General features: G+C 36.3%; 1 protein-coding gene across 6 annotated transcripts in view; it reads right to left on the minus strand.

Annotated features, from left to right (window-relative positions):
* Positions 1-1,665: 1,665 nt before the first annotated feature.
* Positions 1,666-18,026, minus strand: part of ARFIP1 (ADP ribosylation factor interacting protein 1) — a 43,900-nt gene continuing 27,539 nt past the window's right edge. For all 6 annotated transcript variants that reach the window (XM_050896354.1, XM_050896349.1, XM_050896352.1 and 3 more), the window contains 4 exons: positions 17,218-17,439; positions 13,622-13,779; positions 10,435-10,609; positions 1,666-2,069 (listed from right to left, as the gene is read on the minus strand). In XM_050896354.1, the coding sequence (XP_050752311.1) occupies positions 1,914-2,069; positions 10,435-10,609; positions 13,622-13,779; positions 17,218-17,439 (711 nt within the window). In that variant the 3' untranslated portion in view covers positions 1,666-1,913. The remainder of the gene's footprint in view (positions 2,070-10,434; positions 10,610-13,621; positions 13,780-17,217; positions 17,440-18,026) is intronic.

Genomic DNA, 18,026 nt, shown 5'->3' on the forward strand with positions numbered 1-18,026 from the left:
ATCCTTTTCCTATAGTATTCTGAAAGCCGGTATTTCAACTGTAGTCAGTAGGTTTGCATTCTTCATCCCTGCTATAATGCTGCTATCTGCATTTCCTAGCTCAGCTGTACACTTACACAGCTAACCTTTCTTGCACCATCATACGACCATATGCATGTCAAGATTCAGAGACAGTGGAAGTCGACGGCTTCATAAGAGTTGCAGATGTAATGAAATTTCCTTTAAAAGTTTAAGTCAAGAATTACATATACTGAAAGATTTGTTTCACTATGAGTTTACATTCAAGTTGAACTTGCACACTATTAAGTCACCCTGAAATAAAACAGCATCAGTGTTACCACCTAGTACTGCTTTACCAGAAATTCTTGGGCAGGGGTGGCAACTCAGAAAAACAGGACTAAGCTTTCACTGCAGAAGCTAAGTTCTACTCTTAACCATCACAAGTCAAGGAGGTTTGACTGCAAACACCTTTAATATGAATACAAAATTCACATAGGATACACATTCTGGGAAACATAAATGAACTATTACAAGATATTCTGACAGAACAAAAACATAAAGAAGGCTCTGTCAGGCCAAGAATTTAATGAGGAATGATTAAAAAGTTTGATTTACAGTTACATTACAGTTGTGTTAAGCACTGAAAACTTTAAGAATGTCAGCTGAAAGGCATTTGAACATACAGTACATAAATCATACAATCCACACCGTTGTAAATAACAGATTTGAAGTATTTCATTTTACTTAATAGAACACAAAGCAACATAACATGTGCAAATGAGGACTCCAATATATTGAATTTAAAATGTCTATGATAAAATTGACATAGAATTTTACATTTAAGGACTACATGATTGATGGAGAAATTAAAAAAGTATCCTCCATGTTACTCCCATTACCAAAGTATGTTTTTCAATTAAATAGAAAAACCATACTGGCCTGATTTCCTCTCTCAAAATCATATCTGTCCATGAAGGTTAACTAAAGCTTTAACTTGCTCTAAGTGTACAATGAAACAGCACTTACACAGTCTCCTTCCCCTTGTTGGGAACTGACAAACTATTATGTGAAAGGGTTCTTGGATTATGTACACTGGTGGAAAATATTATCTTATAAAAAGGCACATACCTGTGATTTAAGGCTAGTACAGTATTTGTTTCATAGAGAAAGTAAAATTTTAAATGAAATTAGTACATTGCGTGGTTGGCCTCACTCAGCAAACCACTTGGTGCAAAGCAAAAATGTGTGCTTAGAAGCCTCAGACTGACAGCGATTCTTGCTTTAGTGTTTCTTTTTTTTTTTTTTTTTGAACCTATGATGGAAAAGTACATCTTTTAAAAAGGCATTTGCTACAATTCCACTAGTCAATGAGCCATCTGTTACTGTTGCCTTATATGCAGATATCGCATATAGGTCTTATATTATTAATCTGCAAAATAGTCTTTTAACTCTCTCCTTTTTAAAAGTCATATGAAAATTACTAAAGATGTTTTCTATATTCATCTATAAAATACCAGATGTTGGTACAAATCATGTAAACCTCCATTTGGAAATATTTTGACTAGCCACCAAAATGACCAGAAACCACAAACATCATTTGTCAGTGCAAATCTATAATAGTTTTGTTTCCCCTCCCTCCCTTCCTCCCTCCCTCCCCCATCCCAGTTACAGAAATAACCACCAACCTTTACATACAAAAGGAGTGCTCTATATTTGAAATGACAGAAATTATGTTTGGTTACCTTTAAGTCACCCACTTTCCCACCAAATTCAGTTTTACAGTATTATAAAAGGGGAAAAAAAATTAAAGCTGTCTGTGCAAGAATCACTACAACAGTCCTTCAACCCCAACCCTTAATTATTATCAGATTTACAGATTTTAGGTTAACATTGGGTCCTCTTCTCTGATCCGATTACTGTTCTTCAAGCCAGGATGGGGCATCTGCTCCAGGAGTTTTCAATTTGATGTGGAACTGTTTAAGTGTCTGTTCAAGCTGCTTTTGATTCCCAGCAAAGTACGCTGCAATGGCATTGTGGAACAGAACAAGCTGATTGTGCAACACCTTAACCTGCAGGCAAGGGTAGAGACAGGTTAAGAGGAGGTGGCAGATGTTAACATCATCACAGGTCAGTTATAAAAAAAATAGGTGTATTTGAGATGCTTAGACTTCATACAGGTTTATTGAATAAAAGTTTAAAAATACAAATACAAAATGCAAATACAAAATTCTTTAACATTAAAGCGATTTAGAGCTTTCATAAAGTATGCTTAAGTCAGTACCAACTCAGCATGCGTGGACCAAAAGCAATTCACTAAACAGCATAATGTTATCAAATATCAAACACTTGATTACAAGTACTTGATTCCTTGAAATTAGATGCCAAACCTGTTTAAGATACGTACCTGCAGGCCAAATGGACTTCCCTGAGATAGTACATGACAAATGCATTATCTAAGTATACAGTTCATTTATTTGCCCCCCCCTTGCAGAGAGTTGCTGTTTTCCACCTCACGTATACCTAAGTCAAATGAAACTGATGTTTTTTCCAGCGACATTTCTTGCCCATCTCCTGTAACACAGGATTATTTACAGCACTTGGTCAATATCTTGACTATAACATTTGTGCAAAGTAGTCATGAAATATACAGGTCATAACAGTAATCAAAACTTGGGGAGAAGAGCACAAGAGCAGCTGGAGGGCATCACTGTTTTTCTCTTCCAGTCTAGTCTATGATGACAAGCTATAGCACTGATGAAGTCAAAGTTAGACAAACGTTACATTTTCATCCTAGCACACCAGTAAACCTGAAGTTGTGAATGATGAACAGTAGTATGCTGAAAAGGCATCTGTCTTTCTGCAGTTTCTCCTGCAGCCAAAACCTGTCCTTTCTGTTCTTGAGAGTACTCTCGGCCCAGCACAACCTTACTCTTGTGTCAGAGCCCAAATCCCTACGGTGGTGGCCCTGTGCCTGTTTTCAGCCTACAAGACCTTGAGCCCAATAGCATTTAGCCAACATAGAAGAGAATGGAGGAACAGGGTGGCTGACGGAGCCCAAAGGGAGGATGTGATAGGTAGCAGATTAAACGTTCTCTACTCAAATTTTGGATCATTGCCTCATCTCTCAGCACAATCCACAAGGGACAGTCTACTACTGTCATGCTGGGAAGCAAAAATGTCCTTGGGCCAGGTTTGGCCTATGCCTACCAGTTGGCCATGCCTGTTTTAACAGGTTATTTGGCTAACATGCTTTTCTGAAATGCATGCAACAATACAGAAATACTTTATTGCCTTCATTTAAGAAAAGATCTCAAATTTAAAAAATCCAACATACATTAGACATGCTATTACACTAGAAGAGCGTAACATTTACACTATTACACAGAAATGTAATGATATACTTTTAAAATAAAATACTTTGAGAAAAAAAGGACTGAGCATGTGTGTGTGCATGCATGCACGTGTATACAAAAGTTTCAGCACTAAAAGTTGAAATTTCTTTTATGAGTGTACAACAATTTTTTTTTTTTTTACTGAATAGTGTCATTTGACGAATTAAGTTTTGCCCATAAACTGACAACTCTACAGACCTTAGTATCCTACTTAAGTGATAATGTCTCTTTGCTGGCCCAAATTTTGGTCTAAGTTGATCTGACAATTTGAAAACTGGTATTCCTCTGTTTTCTCCCCTAATAATTCAGGCTAATTTAACTAAATACATGTCAAAGAATAGGCTTTTTGCCTCATTAAGGGTGTAAAATGGTAGGTTATTCCATCAAAAGGCTCTCCAAGAAAAAACATGAGGTGTGTATTGTTAGAAAGGAGTTCACCGTGCACATCATATCTTGAGACAATGTTATTTTCATTTACAATAGACTTCACAAAATTCATCATGTACAGATGTTTTAACATTTAGGCGATACAGAATTTAGCTAACTACACTTGTTGAACACACACAGTTCAGCTTTTCCGAGTCATAAAAGATGGCCTCTTTTTCAGTTTGTGTGGGAATATATGTATATAAATACACATACTCTTTTAACCTATAAAAATTTTCATCCCAAAAATATCACATCACACAAGTGGAAAATGTCACAACAACATAAAGGGTTTGCTTTTAAAAGTTTAGAGAGCAAAAAATTTAGCAGGTACAGTCTTTTTCTTGAGCAGATTCTTTCACCATTGACATGCAAGACTTCACACGATCCAAGCTAGGAATTCTACACAGAAGTACCCTCACTGTTCTAGCATATTATTAAAATGCTACAGGAGTTTTATTCATACTGTTTACAGGAACTCAAATAAAACAACGGTAATTAACCCACCCTCCCAGCCCAAGTTCATCAATTTGAGACCAAAGTTAGTACTTTGTTAGGGTAGCTTTTAACACAAAGCTTCTGTGAACTGCCCTGAAGTCTTCTGATAATTTTATAAATTCAGTCAGGCCTAGGCTCAAGTATGCATGCACCCACACACAGAGGCAGGAACTGACAATGTAGAGGCAGGTGATTCGGACTGAAAAAATATGTTTTATTTTGGTGGGGCTTTTTGAACTACCAGAGCTACCTCATTGTATGAGGTTCTATCCCCAAGCGAGATCATTGTGGTGTAAATTTTGTGATCGTTATCAAACTGGTTGCAGAGGTTCAAGGTGCTACAACTTCTGCTCTCCTCCTTCAGAAGCTGATTACTAAGCGAATCCCAAAAGTGATGGTGGGATCTTCTTATCCATAGTTTCATTCAGGTAACTTTAAATTTCTAGAAAAAGACCAATTAAACTGTCTGACACTGTACAAAGAAGCTCTACTATGAGCTCTACTATGAAGCAGCAGCCAGCTAAGAGAAAAGAGAAAAAGCTGTAACATCTCAAATCACCTGATGTCCACTGCAAAAATACCTGCAATCACAGCTAAGAACTGGATGACAAGTATTCACTTAAAGCCAAGTTCAAACCTAATCAGTTTTCCCATGAAAGAATCTCAGCCTTACCCACTCCTCTATCCAGCCATTGATTCTTACTTCCACACTATACTTCACCTTAGCCCTCTGTTGGCAAAACATTCATGCAGTTATGTAGTCAGTTGGATCAGGGAACAGATCTAGATTAAAACTAACCAGACAACAATATATTTGCTTTAACCTGGATCAGTTCCCCAATCTGATTCTCTGCACAGCTGCAAAAACACTTTTGTAAACACAACTGAGAAGACAATGTGGGGGAAGGGGGATAGAGGATGAAGGGACCACTCTTTTTTTTTTTTTTGCAGCAAAGCAAAGCAAAGTGACTGTCGGACTACAGTGCTAAAGGCCAACTCTTGAGCACTAAGCTGTAGCACCTATTCCAGTAAAGGAGCATTTGGAGATTTGCCTTTCAATCAAAGAATCTTAATGGTATGTTGCTAAAATACAGGTTCCAATGTATGACTAGCATGCCTGTCAAAAGCCATCACGTTTTACGGTTGAACATAATTTAAAATCATTGTTCCTTGTTAATTACCTACACACACCTATTTGTTCCTAATTACGAGCAGAGTAAGCACTCCAGAATAGACTTGGCATACTTAAGTCTCAAACCAAAACTGAACTTTGTGGATAAGCATAAAAAAATGGGCATGCCCTAAACAGAAGACTTAAGTTTCATATACAGAAGATACTATAGGTTGGATTTGAGTTGTCACATTTCCTCTGGATGCTCTTAACATTTCATTTCTTTTTAAATATTGTCCTCTTCCCCCCACCTCCCTCTGAACACCGTATTTTCCATTGCACAGTAAATACAGATTTCTTTACTTCCTCCTCATTCAGACTGTTTCAGCCATCTCAACGACCAAAAAGACTACTCCCATTCTAATCTTTCTGTCAGTTTGTACCTCCTCACAACTATCATAATCCTTTCCCCTAGCTATCTTTATTTGAAGTTATTTGGTTTAAACAGTTACATCATCTGGGTTTCCATTAGATTGCATATTGCTTTCATTTGTAGAAGCAAGCATTTAAACATCAAACTCCTGAAGTACAACTCTCAGAAGTGCATTCAATTTCTTTCTCTACACAGAATGATACTTGACATCTCAAGTGCATACCTGAATAACAGCTTTTCGTTTCTCAAAAAGACAACTCCTTTTCAAAAATTTTTCAGTGGCAGAAATCTTTAAGCTAAGAACAGCCCACCATCCTTATTGGAACAACAACAACAACAACAGAAGATTAACCATTTGTAAGCTACAGATTTTGATTGCAGCTATTCTTATACTCATTACCCAATGCCACAAACTTCTACAGAACTCTGCCAGCTGGGGATAGCACCAACTTTGCAGCAACATTAAAAAAAAAACAGTTCTAACTTCAAGATCAAATGCTACAATGAAAGTGGATAGAAATCTTGTATATCTTGGTTTTACAGACAGAAACTTGCAATCTCAGCTTTACTGTAATGCAGTTCTCTGAACTTTTGGGGGCTTTTAATTGATATGTTAACATACGAACCCAGGAAAACAGGCATAAAGAGACTGCAACCACGTGATGCCTTTTTTCCCCCTAAACATAGGGCCAGCTAGATTATGGCTGTTTGGTGACATTCGCAGCAACACAGAGCAACCAGAGCCCACCAGCCAGTTAAACTGGCTTTATAGTTCCTTTGCAGTAACAGCTTGAATCACCTCCCAGTTTTCCCTCCTCTCCTCATATGTCATGCTTAACCAAACACAGGACAAAACTTCTGAGTGGGAACATAACTGAGTGCATTTATTGGAAGTACATTTACAAAAGAACATCTAGGATTCTGTTCTGACATTAACTTGTCAGGCAAAAAATATACAATTTTTTTTAAATGTTTAATATTGGTCAGACTGTAAAAACATATTTATTGGGAGATAATCATGAATTGATTTATCTAATCTAAAATTAAACCCTAAATTGCTTAATTGCTTTGCAATGGCAAGGTTTCATTACACAATTGTTTTCAACACAGAAGTGATAGTAACCACTAAGCTTGAGACTACACTGTACTACATCTTGTATAGTATACAAGACTTGAAGCCCAAAGGTTTACAATCTACAATAGAAAAATTATATGGCTACCGTACCATTTTCTTACCTAAAAAGACTTCTCTAATTAGACTCAGAACAAATATTAATTCACATCTGGATTCAGCACCATGACAATACATATTAATAAAGTTGATGATTAGAGATTTGCATGTTCTAGTATATCGTAACACGAGTCTGGCAATGCCATGCCTTGATACAGCTGCTCAAATACTACCCCTCATTTACCTTGTATGCAACGCGCCTCCAACAACAGAGGCTTTCTAAAACAGGCTACAAAAAGGCCCTTTGTGAGAGACTGAGTAAAACCAGTATTTTGTTAGTCTGAGCTTCCTTTATTTTGATCTTCCATTCTATTAAATGGGCACCAACATGGTCCTGGGGATAGACACGCAAAAATGGCAAGTTCCTGTTACTAAGAATATAGTATTGGTATAATCAATATAATTCCCTCCCCGGGACTACTGTAACAGTTTAAGAATATCAAAATCGCCCTTCGACTTGGGAGTTCAGCATCATATATGGTCTTCAGTTTAAGCCATCTCCTAAACAGTGCACTACTCTCACAGCTGAAACGACTGTGTTACAGACACACTCATACAGCTGCACCCATTGTGCTCCTCCTCCTTTCTTTCTTCTCCTTTGTGTTAGGCACATGCTGTATTTATGGATGTTTAAATTATGATGATCATAGCAACTGTTACCATGTACCTCTGGAAAAAGTAGAACATCTGAGATTATTAAATCTAACTGAAATTAAAATCTAGTTCCTATACTTACTGATCCTATACTTATTGAGTTAATCCTTTAAAATATAAAAAGTAATTGACTTAAGAGCAGCCACGTACACTTTGTATACAGCTAAAAATTAAAAGTAAAGTTTATAATGGTTGTCTGGCAAATCAATTGTGCATTCCAATTTCTTAATACTAGCTGCAGGACAATATGAGGTCTAACAGGAGCTCCCCTCCATTGAAATTAATAAAAAAGTGGCCGACACCAGAAAAAGGAATAAAGACTTCAGACTGGTAAGAACATCATCTCTCAGACAACTACTGCCTCCCACTACACCCCAGGAAGCATTCTGGGCAACAGAAGAACAAAAATTATCAGAGACAGATGCAAGCTGGAAAAAAAAAGTGCTCCTGAAATGAAAATTTAGGATTAGGATTAAGATTACATATTGTTTACTATGGAGAATCCTATACAATAAATAGAAGACACCAAAGTAAAGCTTACCTGAGTAAACCTCTCAGTAGATAATTACATTTAAGCCAGTATTTGACTGTAAAGGAAGTCCTTTCTATGGATTATTTGGGAACAAAATTACATACACCCTTTAGTAAATATTTTGACATCTCTAGCGTCAAAACTGAGAAATGTGAACCAGTGATAAAAAGGCTTAAGCATGTGAAAGTTCCCTCTGTGTTAATCTAAAAGAAAAGGCAGGAAGGAAAAAACAATCTCTTTCAGAAACAAAATCCGTAGGCTCTGACTGCTAACAGGATGCTTGATCTAATTCAAGACTCACTAGGACGACAACTTCATTAGTGTTCCCTAAATTATCTAATTTATTTAAAAAAAAAATATGGAAACTTTATTGTACAAGATGGAAATAAAATGCTTTCACTCTGAAGCTTTCCTATCTGTATAAACATAAATTGATCAGTCTGCTGTATAGTTAATGCAAACCAAGAGGAAGCAGGGTAAGTGCTATTTTCAACCAATCTGAACTTAAGCATCAGAATTCCTGTACAGATATGAGCTGGAAGGATCAAACAATTTAAACAGAAGTACACTATATTAGTAGCAAACAACTTACTGGAAGATGAAAACAAAGGGGGGGGGGGAAGACACCTTCAGTATACTCTTTTTCAACCTAGCATAGTTTTAAACCTCAGTTTTTATGAGTGTTTTCTAATTTAAGCATTTAGATTAGACTTCAGCTTGTTCAAGAAAATTAATTTCAATATGGATTTTTTCAATTTGAAAGTTAATGGGCTACAAGTTCAGCAAGAACAACAAATGAAAGTCAGGGCAATACCAGTTTTTATTCATCTGATGATCTGGTTCATCAACTCTTAATGGCTATGTGATTCCAGACCCCTGGGCCTAATGCAAATGCCTATATGAAGTAACAGTGCTCAGGAGCTACATTTTTAGCATATATTGTTTTGGAAACCAAAAGGTTTGTTGATTTTCTCCACTTTTTTCTTCTTCTCATCTGTTGATGGTTCATGTTTCTTCCCTGTCTTCCATCTTTATTCTAAGTAGCTGATGCAAATGCTTATGTGATAATATACTCAAGAATTCAGAATAATAATTAGTTTTAATTGGTTTAGCTTGTCCCCATGATTTTCCCTTCAAGTTTCCTCCTTCCATGTAAGGAACATGGTTTCCTACTGTTGTCATTTGGGGCCACTCCTGTATTCTCTGACAAGCAGTTGTTACCTACATTCAGATCTTTAAAATATATGAATTAACCCATACTGAAAATGTTAATCCACTGCTAGACATGGACAAACTGACAAACTACTATCTTTTATGTAAGTTTTGACCATATTTTCCTCCCTCTGAAGACATAGGAAATATAGTCACAGATTATTATAACCATTTCATTTACTATGAGTATGAACAAAAATCAAATCCTGAAAGACCATCATTTTTATATCTAATTAGAAACAATTTAGAAGGACTTGTTTATCAAAGAAAGCACAGTTTAAAAGTGTGTTCTGTATGGCAATTCTATTTTTGCCTGGTAGACAGAATAAGAGGGGTGAGAATCCCATCATTAAGAGGGTATAGATGAAATGGTATGGTTGGAATAAACACATATGGGAAAAAAACCCCTTCCAACCAACAGTTCAAGAGCCCTGTTTAGAATTAAGAAACTATAAGGGCATTAATTACAGAAAGTTGTATTTCTCAGTTCAAGTTATTCGTTTAAAGAAAGCTTAATTTTGAAGAAGCCTCTTCACAGTTCTCTCACTTCCTTTGTGCATATCCTCCATGACAGTGTTGTCAAACATAACTATTACTTTGAATTTTAATTCAGTAGTTATATGACTCATTTAACCATTAAATGCGATAAACTGGAAAAGTAATGCTTTTCCAAACTTGAAACCTCCCATATCAACAAGAAACTTACTGCCATAATGTTTGCCATTTGTAGCTGGAGCAGCTTGATTAGGGACTTGTAAGGTTGCCTGTTCTAAAAGTGTGTCCTCCAGTGATATAGCAAGAACTCAGAAAATTCAGCTTATTTTCTTCGCTCGCTCTACTTTTAAATTAAGATATATTTTAACATCTAACTACTGAAGTATTTCCAGCAAAGCAGAAACTTACAGGACAAAACTCCTAAACATAACATCAGAAGTTGTAGCTTACCTTATTTTCTTCCAAAAATTTCAATTTGATAGATACATCATTACGCATTTTGTCATATTTCTCTTTATGCACTTGAAACAGTTGTTGTGATTGCTCAATCTTTGGCAGAGTGTTTGCATCACGAGGGCCAAGATTCAGCTCTTCTAGGTCTGTTCGATAGGCATCATATTCAATCCTGAGAAGAAAGAGGAGGAGGAAAAAAAAAAAATCTAAAGGCAAAGTGTCTCAAAACAGACCTCACATATAGGGCCAAGTACAATAGAAGATGAACAAAACAGTCAAGTACAGAAAAAATAAAAAAACCCGGGCAAGTTTTTTTCTCCCTTCTCCTATTCATCAAGCAAAACCACCCTTAAGTACCTTGTATAAAGCTGCCTCAACAAGCATCCTCCCTCTTCTGTTCCTGTCTCAGCCACATGCTTCCAACCCTCTGCTTTGTGCTGGCTTCAGTGGTCAAAGCCTTTCCTGGGACATCTCAGCTTATTAACCCAGATAAAGCTAGTAAATTTTTTTTCAGCTTATTTTTCTGCTGTTGAATCAGTTCAGTGAAGAGTTTGTGTTGAGAGCAAGAGAAGCACCAAGAGCAGGACATCCCCTTTAAGCAGATGTCTGAGCAATGGCTCACTTTTACTGAACTCTGCCCCAAGGCTTTTTCAGCATGCTCTAGGCTTCTCTGTATGCATTAATTGGAACAGTTTTATAGTTCTTCCACAAATAGTTTTGTGAGAACTTGTCTGCACTATGGATAAACAGGCTGCAAAGAGATGATGCATTATTTATACTCTGCTGAGGGCCTATCTTATTTTCCTAGGGAAGTCAGACTCTCTGGATCAATACCACCACTGAAGGAGATAAGGGAAGAGAAAGACAGAAGATTAAGACTAACAGCCAGGTAAGTATTTAAGCTAACTCTGCACCCACTTCTAGATATGACAGATGAAAAGTATTTTCCAATTTACTCTTGTTCTCTTCAAATTACCTATCCTGGATACTGCTAGCAAAAACAGAATTCATGTTATGGTATAGGCTCTTGCCTGCAGATACCTGACAACGTTTTAATTGAACCAGTTAGTCTTCATATACCACTATTGATTAAAAAAGTTATAAACCTCCTTGATATCCTTCCATATTAGACTGTACCATTTTATTACCTGAATAGAGATGAACCATTCATACCTTCTTTCTCATTTTAATGGAAAAAATCAAAATGTCTTAAAAGTATTTTTTAATACAGAAGTTTGAATATTCAGTTTTGTCTTCAAAAACATTAAATAATTTTTTCCCCCCCCAAGAAAGTTTATTTAAGTTAAGCTTTCTATTCATCAACACATAGCATTTATAAGTGGGAAAAGCACCTATGGAATGTTAGTAGTTTAAAGACTGTATCACTAAATTAATCTTCTCTTTTCCAGCGTTACATACAAGTCTACCGAACACTGGATCCTTGCCAGATAAACTATTTTTATATTTTAAAACATTATTGCAAGTGGATGAGACAAATGTAGTAACAGCCTCTAACTTTTTTCTTCCTCCTCGTATGCAACACGTGCTCCCTTTTTCACAGCCATCTAGCACTTGACCAGGTAAAGCGACAGACAATAGCCAGAAATCACTCCAAGGTCATGAGCAGCCCTACCCAAAGCCTCACTCTTCCTTCCATACTGCTCTGTAGCTTTCAAATAATGGAACCTAGCATATCAGCATGTGATAGATGCCAATTTTAATGGAACAAACCAACCTATTTCTGGCTTTTCAAATATGCTCTCTCACAGACATTTCTAAAACTGGAAACAAATCAGGATTAAAAAATGGTTGGGAAAAACAACTTTTCAGTTGGTATAACTGCTCCAAAATAAAATACAACATTTTCAGAGGTAAAAGGAGTAACATTCACAGGGCTCTTCCTGATTCTCATTGCCACTATGATTCAGGCTTTATTTAAAGAGTTTATGACTTAATTCCAAAAAGGAAACAAGCCAATAGAGAGCTCATAGAAGAGGGGAACAGATGAATGCTGAAGTGCAACTGGGGACAGGGAAGAAGAGGCACAGAAATAAGTGTGACCTATTTTCACATTGCAAAATGATGGACTGGCTATGTAAGTGAAGAACCTTTGTAATTTATTTGCCTTACTGAAATAGCAAAATGCATGATTTCTTCAATGAACAGAAAGGGAAAGTAATGAAGGTATTTCAGGAGGCAAGAACCATATATTGAAAAGGACTGGCAAGAACAATCATAGCACATATTTTGTATAAATTTTCAAGGGGATACCTGGAAAATGTGTGAACTGATTTTTTTTTTTTTTAATACTTTAGTGTCAAAAATAAAGCAATATGTTATATTCATATTAATGCTGCCTTTCATGCCTTTGAAAGTTTACCTAAATATCAAAACAATAACTTACTATTTTGCTTATAAATAAGCATTAGAACAGAACAATTAAAAAGGGGGGAAAGAACTTCCAAACTCAAGCGGTTTGCAATTTTTGACCTAAAAAAAAAAATCAAAATATTATATGCATAAATTACATCCTTTGACAAATTAAAAGAAACACCCTTTATCCAATAAGTGAAAGAAAGTCAGAATGGAACCAAGCATCAGAAAGGACCACAAGTCCAAACCCTGGCAGGAGAAGGGAACCTGGCTTTAGAGTACTGTGCCACATCCGAAAGTAACCTTCTCCAGAGCAGGAAACCCATTACCTACTGCTAGATGTTATTCACTCACTAAGAAATTTCTTTTTTATTTTCCTCTTTCTGACCAAGTCTGCAACTTCTGCATAAAAATTGAAGTGTGACTTGCACACATTGTGCATCAACAGAAGCACAAGATTAAATGTTTTTCAGTCAAAGAGATTATTTTACCTATTACAATGTAGCTGGATAAAAGGGTTAATCTTGCACTGTCATGCTGCTTAGAAAGCCACCTTAATCTAGCACGCAGGAAAAAATAGCTATAATTATTCCTAGAGCTAACAAGTAAAATTAAGTCTACGACAGAACATTTACAAAACATTTGAGGATATGTGCAATAAGGCAGTTAACTGTAAATCCTAATTATATGAGTTGTGTTATAAGGTTTTTATCTGACAGGTTAGTCACTCAAATACAAGGACTAAGCTGATACAAAGTCTGTTTCCTGAAGATTAGTTTGTAATGAAAATAGCTAGACACAGAATAGCTACCTGGCACTTTCATACTGTTTCACAGTCAATAATGTATCTTCAATTGTTTTATTCACCAATGTATTCACACTGGCAATAAAAAAGTTAATAGCCCCAAGAAGAGTTTCTCCATTTTTAGCTAGAAGTTTCTGCGTATCTGCATTGTAGCCAAACTCCTCCTATAAACAAAGAGCAGAGAAAACAAAACTGTAGATCATTTAAAAACATAACATTCATCAGCAACTATATAAAAAAATACAAACACACAGATGTGGCAGTTCTTTCACTTCTGTTTGTGTATGGTTATGATTAAACAGATATGATTTCAATACAATAGTCAGTTCACAGTTTTTATGAAATCTCTCTAACATCAGTAAACCATGGTTTATAATTTTGTTACCACGTGTGATGTTAAATCCTATTTTATAACGTGATTTTTCTGCACTCTGAAGTCTTGAATGTTACTTAAAAGTAAGTGCTAATGTAATCTTTACATTGTCATTCAGCAGGGTTTTAATCCAGCATCTCTCATGTGGTTGACTAGGTAATGCTTTAATACCAACAGAGACACCACTACATTAAATACAGTAATATAACTAAATTCACAAGGGCACACAGCATTAATTAGCTATTAAGTTTTATTCTTACATTCTGGAAAAGAGCACTGCAAAAAAACCCAACATCTATCACAGTTTAATAGGCTGTAAATAATTGAAGAGCAGAGCATTATAACGGATAGCAAATAAAAATTATAATGTAGCTCAGCCATAAATTTTAAAGGGACAAGGGTGAAGTTATTTCCACAGCATTTCAGTCACATTTGGATATATGTTCGCTCATGTCTTTTTGTTAACAGCAGTGTAAGCCCTGACCAAGGCTGCAAAGATTTTCCTAACGCATGGATGCCAAACGAGTCCAATTATTATATTTATGTCATCCATATGGCATCTTCATATTCTGCAGATGGGCGTTCTCACAAGAGAGTACAATCTCTGGTTGTAGTGGCTGTAAAACACACTAGGTTCATATTTGGAACTTGGTCTTTTTAGGCTTGCACACTGCCAACAACTGACTCAGAAGTGCTGTATTCTCCCAGTTTCCTTTCATCTGTCTAGAACACAAACACCGAAGCCAAATGGTATTTCATGTTAACATTAACAACTTCATGAGGGTAAGGGTAATGGGCAACAGTAAAGGAAGAATCCTCTAGAAAAGGAGGTGCAGTGGAAGTGAGCAATTTGAAGGAGAAGAAAAAAGAAAGAGAACTTAGGGCAAGTTTTCATGAGCTAAGCCCTGTAAACACTGCTAAAGATCTGTCACCTTTGCTTTGCACAGCTGCTTGGGTGGCAAAAGCAGTCAGCCAAATCACTACAGATGTTGCAGAAATAAAAAAATAGTCTTTTTCACCTGGTTTTGCTCTAACATTGCCAGCTACACAGTAACACAAGCACTAGCACAGGGAAGAAACAGGATCATACATGCAAAGACAACAGCAGTAGGACTGCCCCTTTCAGCAGTGTTTCATCCCATCTCTTTTCCCTCCTGCAGGCAAGACTCCAATTAGTTTTCCAGCTGGTCCTCTGACCCAGATCATCACAGACCCAAATGAGCAACACTACCAATTCAAAGGAGGGGGGTAAGAGGGATGGGACTGCAGTGGCCAGCAGTACTAAGAAACATGCTAGCCATCAAAACTGTCCTTCTACTGGTTCATACAGTTTCATATAAAAACTTCTGAGTTTTGTCCATGACCTCTGCAGATACCTCTTACGAAACAGACAGGAAATCCTTTCTGTATCAAGAGCTTACACTCAGTTCATACTCTATGCACAGGTCAATTAAAATTGGAATTCATCTGTCTATATAATTGGAGGCACATGAGCCTGGAACCAGGAGTTATCTTTGTATCCAAAAGAGAAATAGCAAAACATTCACATTAAGTAATACCTCTGCAGATAACAAAATGAGATCTCATTTTGTTATCATGTATAAAATAAGTGGTGTGGGTTTTGTTTTTGTTTAAACTTAAAAGCCCTAAAGACAGACTGTTCAGAAATTTTACTTTTAGTCTTGCACAAGTTTTAGAGGCAACAATGCTATCCAAACATCCAAGAAGAACAGGCCAGGCTACAGATGGTAATACAGTAGAGATTAAACAAAGGGGAAACACAAAGAGGAAAGAGACAAACATCAGGCAAGTCTCCAAGAGGCAAGGTTAGATAACTTTTATTACAGCAGCAGAAACCTTTATTTGATTTTCATCAACAGCCCCATTCAATAAGCTACACAAGAGATGAATGACTGAAACAAATTCCAAGACCAGTACAAGGTGCTGAAAGAACCTGGAAGAACAGTATTCCCATTAGAAGTTACAAGCTATTCATGGAAAAACCACCCATTCATTAAACAAAAGCATGATGCCAGATTTAATCCAAGTTTCAGAAGAAACATCCAGCTTCAGCACATACTTCATAGCAATCACTAAGTTCTGCCACAAACCACATGCCCATATTTGTGTCAAGAGTAAACCGATGATATTAAAAACTCTTCTTTTAGCAGATTATTTAATTTCTTAGCTGCTAGAAGTGCTCTGCTTTCACAGATTTTCATCTGTCAGACTGTAATATTAAAGATTCCTGTACTCTAGTGCAAGAGTTTCAATTTTTTTCAGCTAGCTATCAGTTCAGGTTCCTCTGTGCAAGCATGAACTCCTCCTCCTCCCTTAAAACTCAATGGGAATAGACAATCGTGAAAAGGGAAAAAATAAACAGACAGAGGTTTTAAGTTTAATAATCACAAAGATAATTTGGGCTGTTTCAGCAGCTATGTTTTAGAGACTCATTGAGCCCCTTAATACTGGTTTTCCAAAGGATCAGTAGCAGTATCAAATTGCTTTAACTTTGGAAGTACAGAACAATCAATGTAGAAGCAAACCAGCTACTATGTTTCGTATGCAACATCTACCTTATCTCTCTTTACAGCAGACAGTTTTATTATTGGCAACAAAAAGTGCCAGTGTTACATAAACTTCTAAACCAAAGAATCATGACAACCCAAATGCAGAGATCTAAAGATTGCTACTAATAGGACTAATCTGTATTCTTACGTTTGGAGTTTCTGAGCAAGAGAGGCAAAATTCTGATTAAAAAAGGACTTTGAGATGAAATCTCAATGCTTAAATATGCTACAGAAAAATAATTTACTCATATTCAATGTGCACAAGTGAAGTAATGTGCCCTATTCTACTTAATCCCAGGCATATTCCCCAAAGACATCCTGTAATTGAAACGACGTAACACTGGAACACTTTGATGACATTTCATTAGAAGCAAAATTAATAGTAAAATGCATTTTCTATACAAAGGAAAGTTGTCAGTTCTTGAGTCCAACCATCAACTAAAGGCAAACATTTAAGAAACAATAAAGAACTACAGTAATTTTAATAATTTCCTATAGTTTTAAATGAATTACATAAGCTTTTAACACAATAAGCATGTAATATACTGTTAACTACAATGTTTAGAAAAGTAGCTGCTAACTACCATATACCCTGCACGAGTCAATTAGGCTTATCTTCATCTCTGCCATTTTATTTTTTAACACTATAAAAGTCTTACATGAAGTTCCAATGACTTCAAACTCAGGTCAGCAAATGCATCTCCAAGTTGCCTTTGGGTATGTACCATCTGGAAGAGTTGTGTGGACAGCGTCTGTGCCAGTCTCAAGATATTTTCATATTTTTTTTTGTTATCTCTCAATATATCTATTTGAGCTTCTAGTTCCAGATCTACTGTTCTTGAGCCACGACCCAATTTTTCAGAGATGATCTGACGTGTACACTGGGGAAAAAAAATTTAAATTATAAAGAATCAAGTATATTCAAGACAACACAGCATACACCCATTTTCAGCTTCAAGGGACGTATAATTACGCACAATTCTTTCACAATCACCCCTCCCAATATAAGTTTGCACAACAAACTGAAAAAACAACACACTCTTTAGAAGTTTATCAGGACTCAGCAAGAACAGTTGGACAAGTCTCAACTCCTACTAAGATGAATATTCAAGTTAGCAAATCAAGAGCATAACTAATTGTTTCTCAAGTAAAAGAACACTTATCTCTTCAGGTTTGGTGAATCTCATTAAGTTAAAAGAAGCAATTTAGTCCACTGCATTGAAGTCAGTTAATGGGAGTACTACTAGTTCTACATAAAAATATCTAGTTAGTGATCTTTTGGGCTTTGTCTACCAACCATCCAATTCCAGATCATCCATGTTATGTTTTCCAAAAATGTTACTTTTGGGGGATTTGGGGGGGGAGGTAAGGAGGTGGTGGTTTTTCAGCATGTTTTTTAAAGCTGACTGGGAAACTGGGAACTCCTACTGAGAAATATGTAAAACTACTAAAATGCATTTCTCATTAT

The sequence above is a fragment of the Gymnogyps californianus genome, chromosome 4 (assembly GCF_018139145.2).
Source record: "Gymnogyps californianus isolate 813 chromosome 4, ASM1813914v2, whole genome shotgun sequence".
Taxonomy (NCBI): Eukaryota; Metazoa; Chordata; class Aves; order Accipitriformes; family Cathartidae; genus Gymnogyps; species Gymnogyps californianus.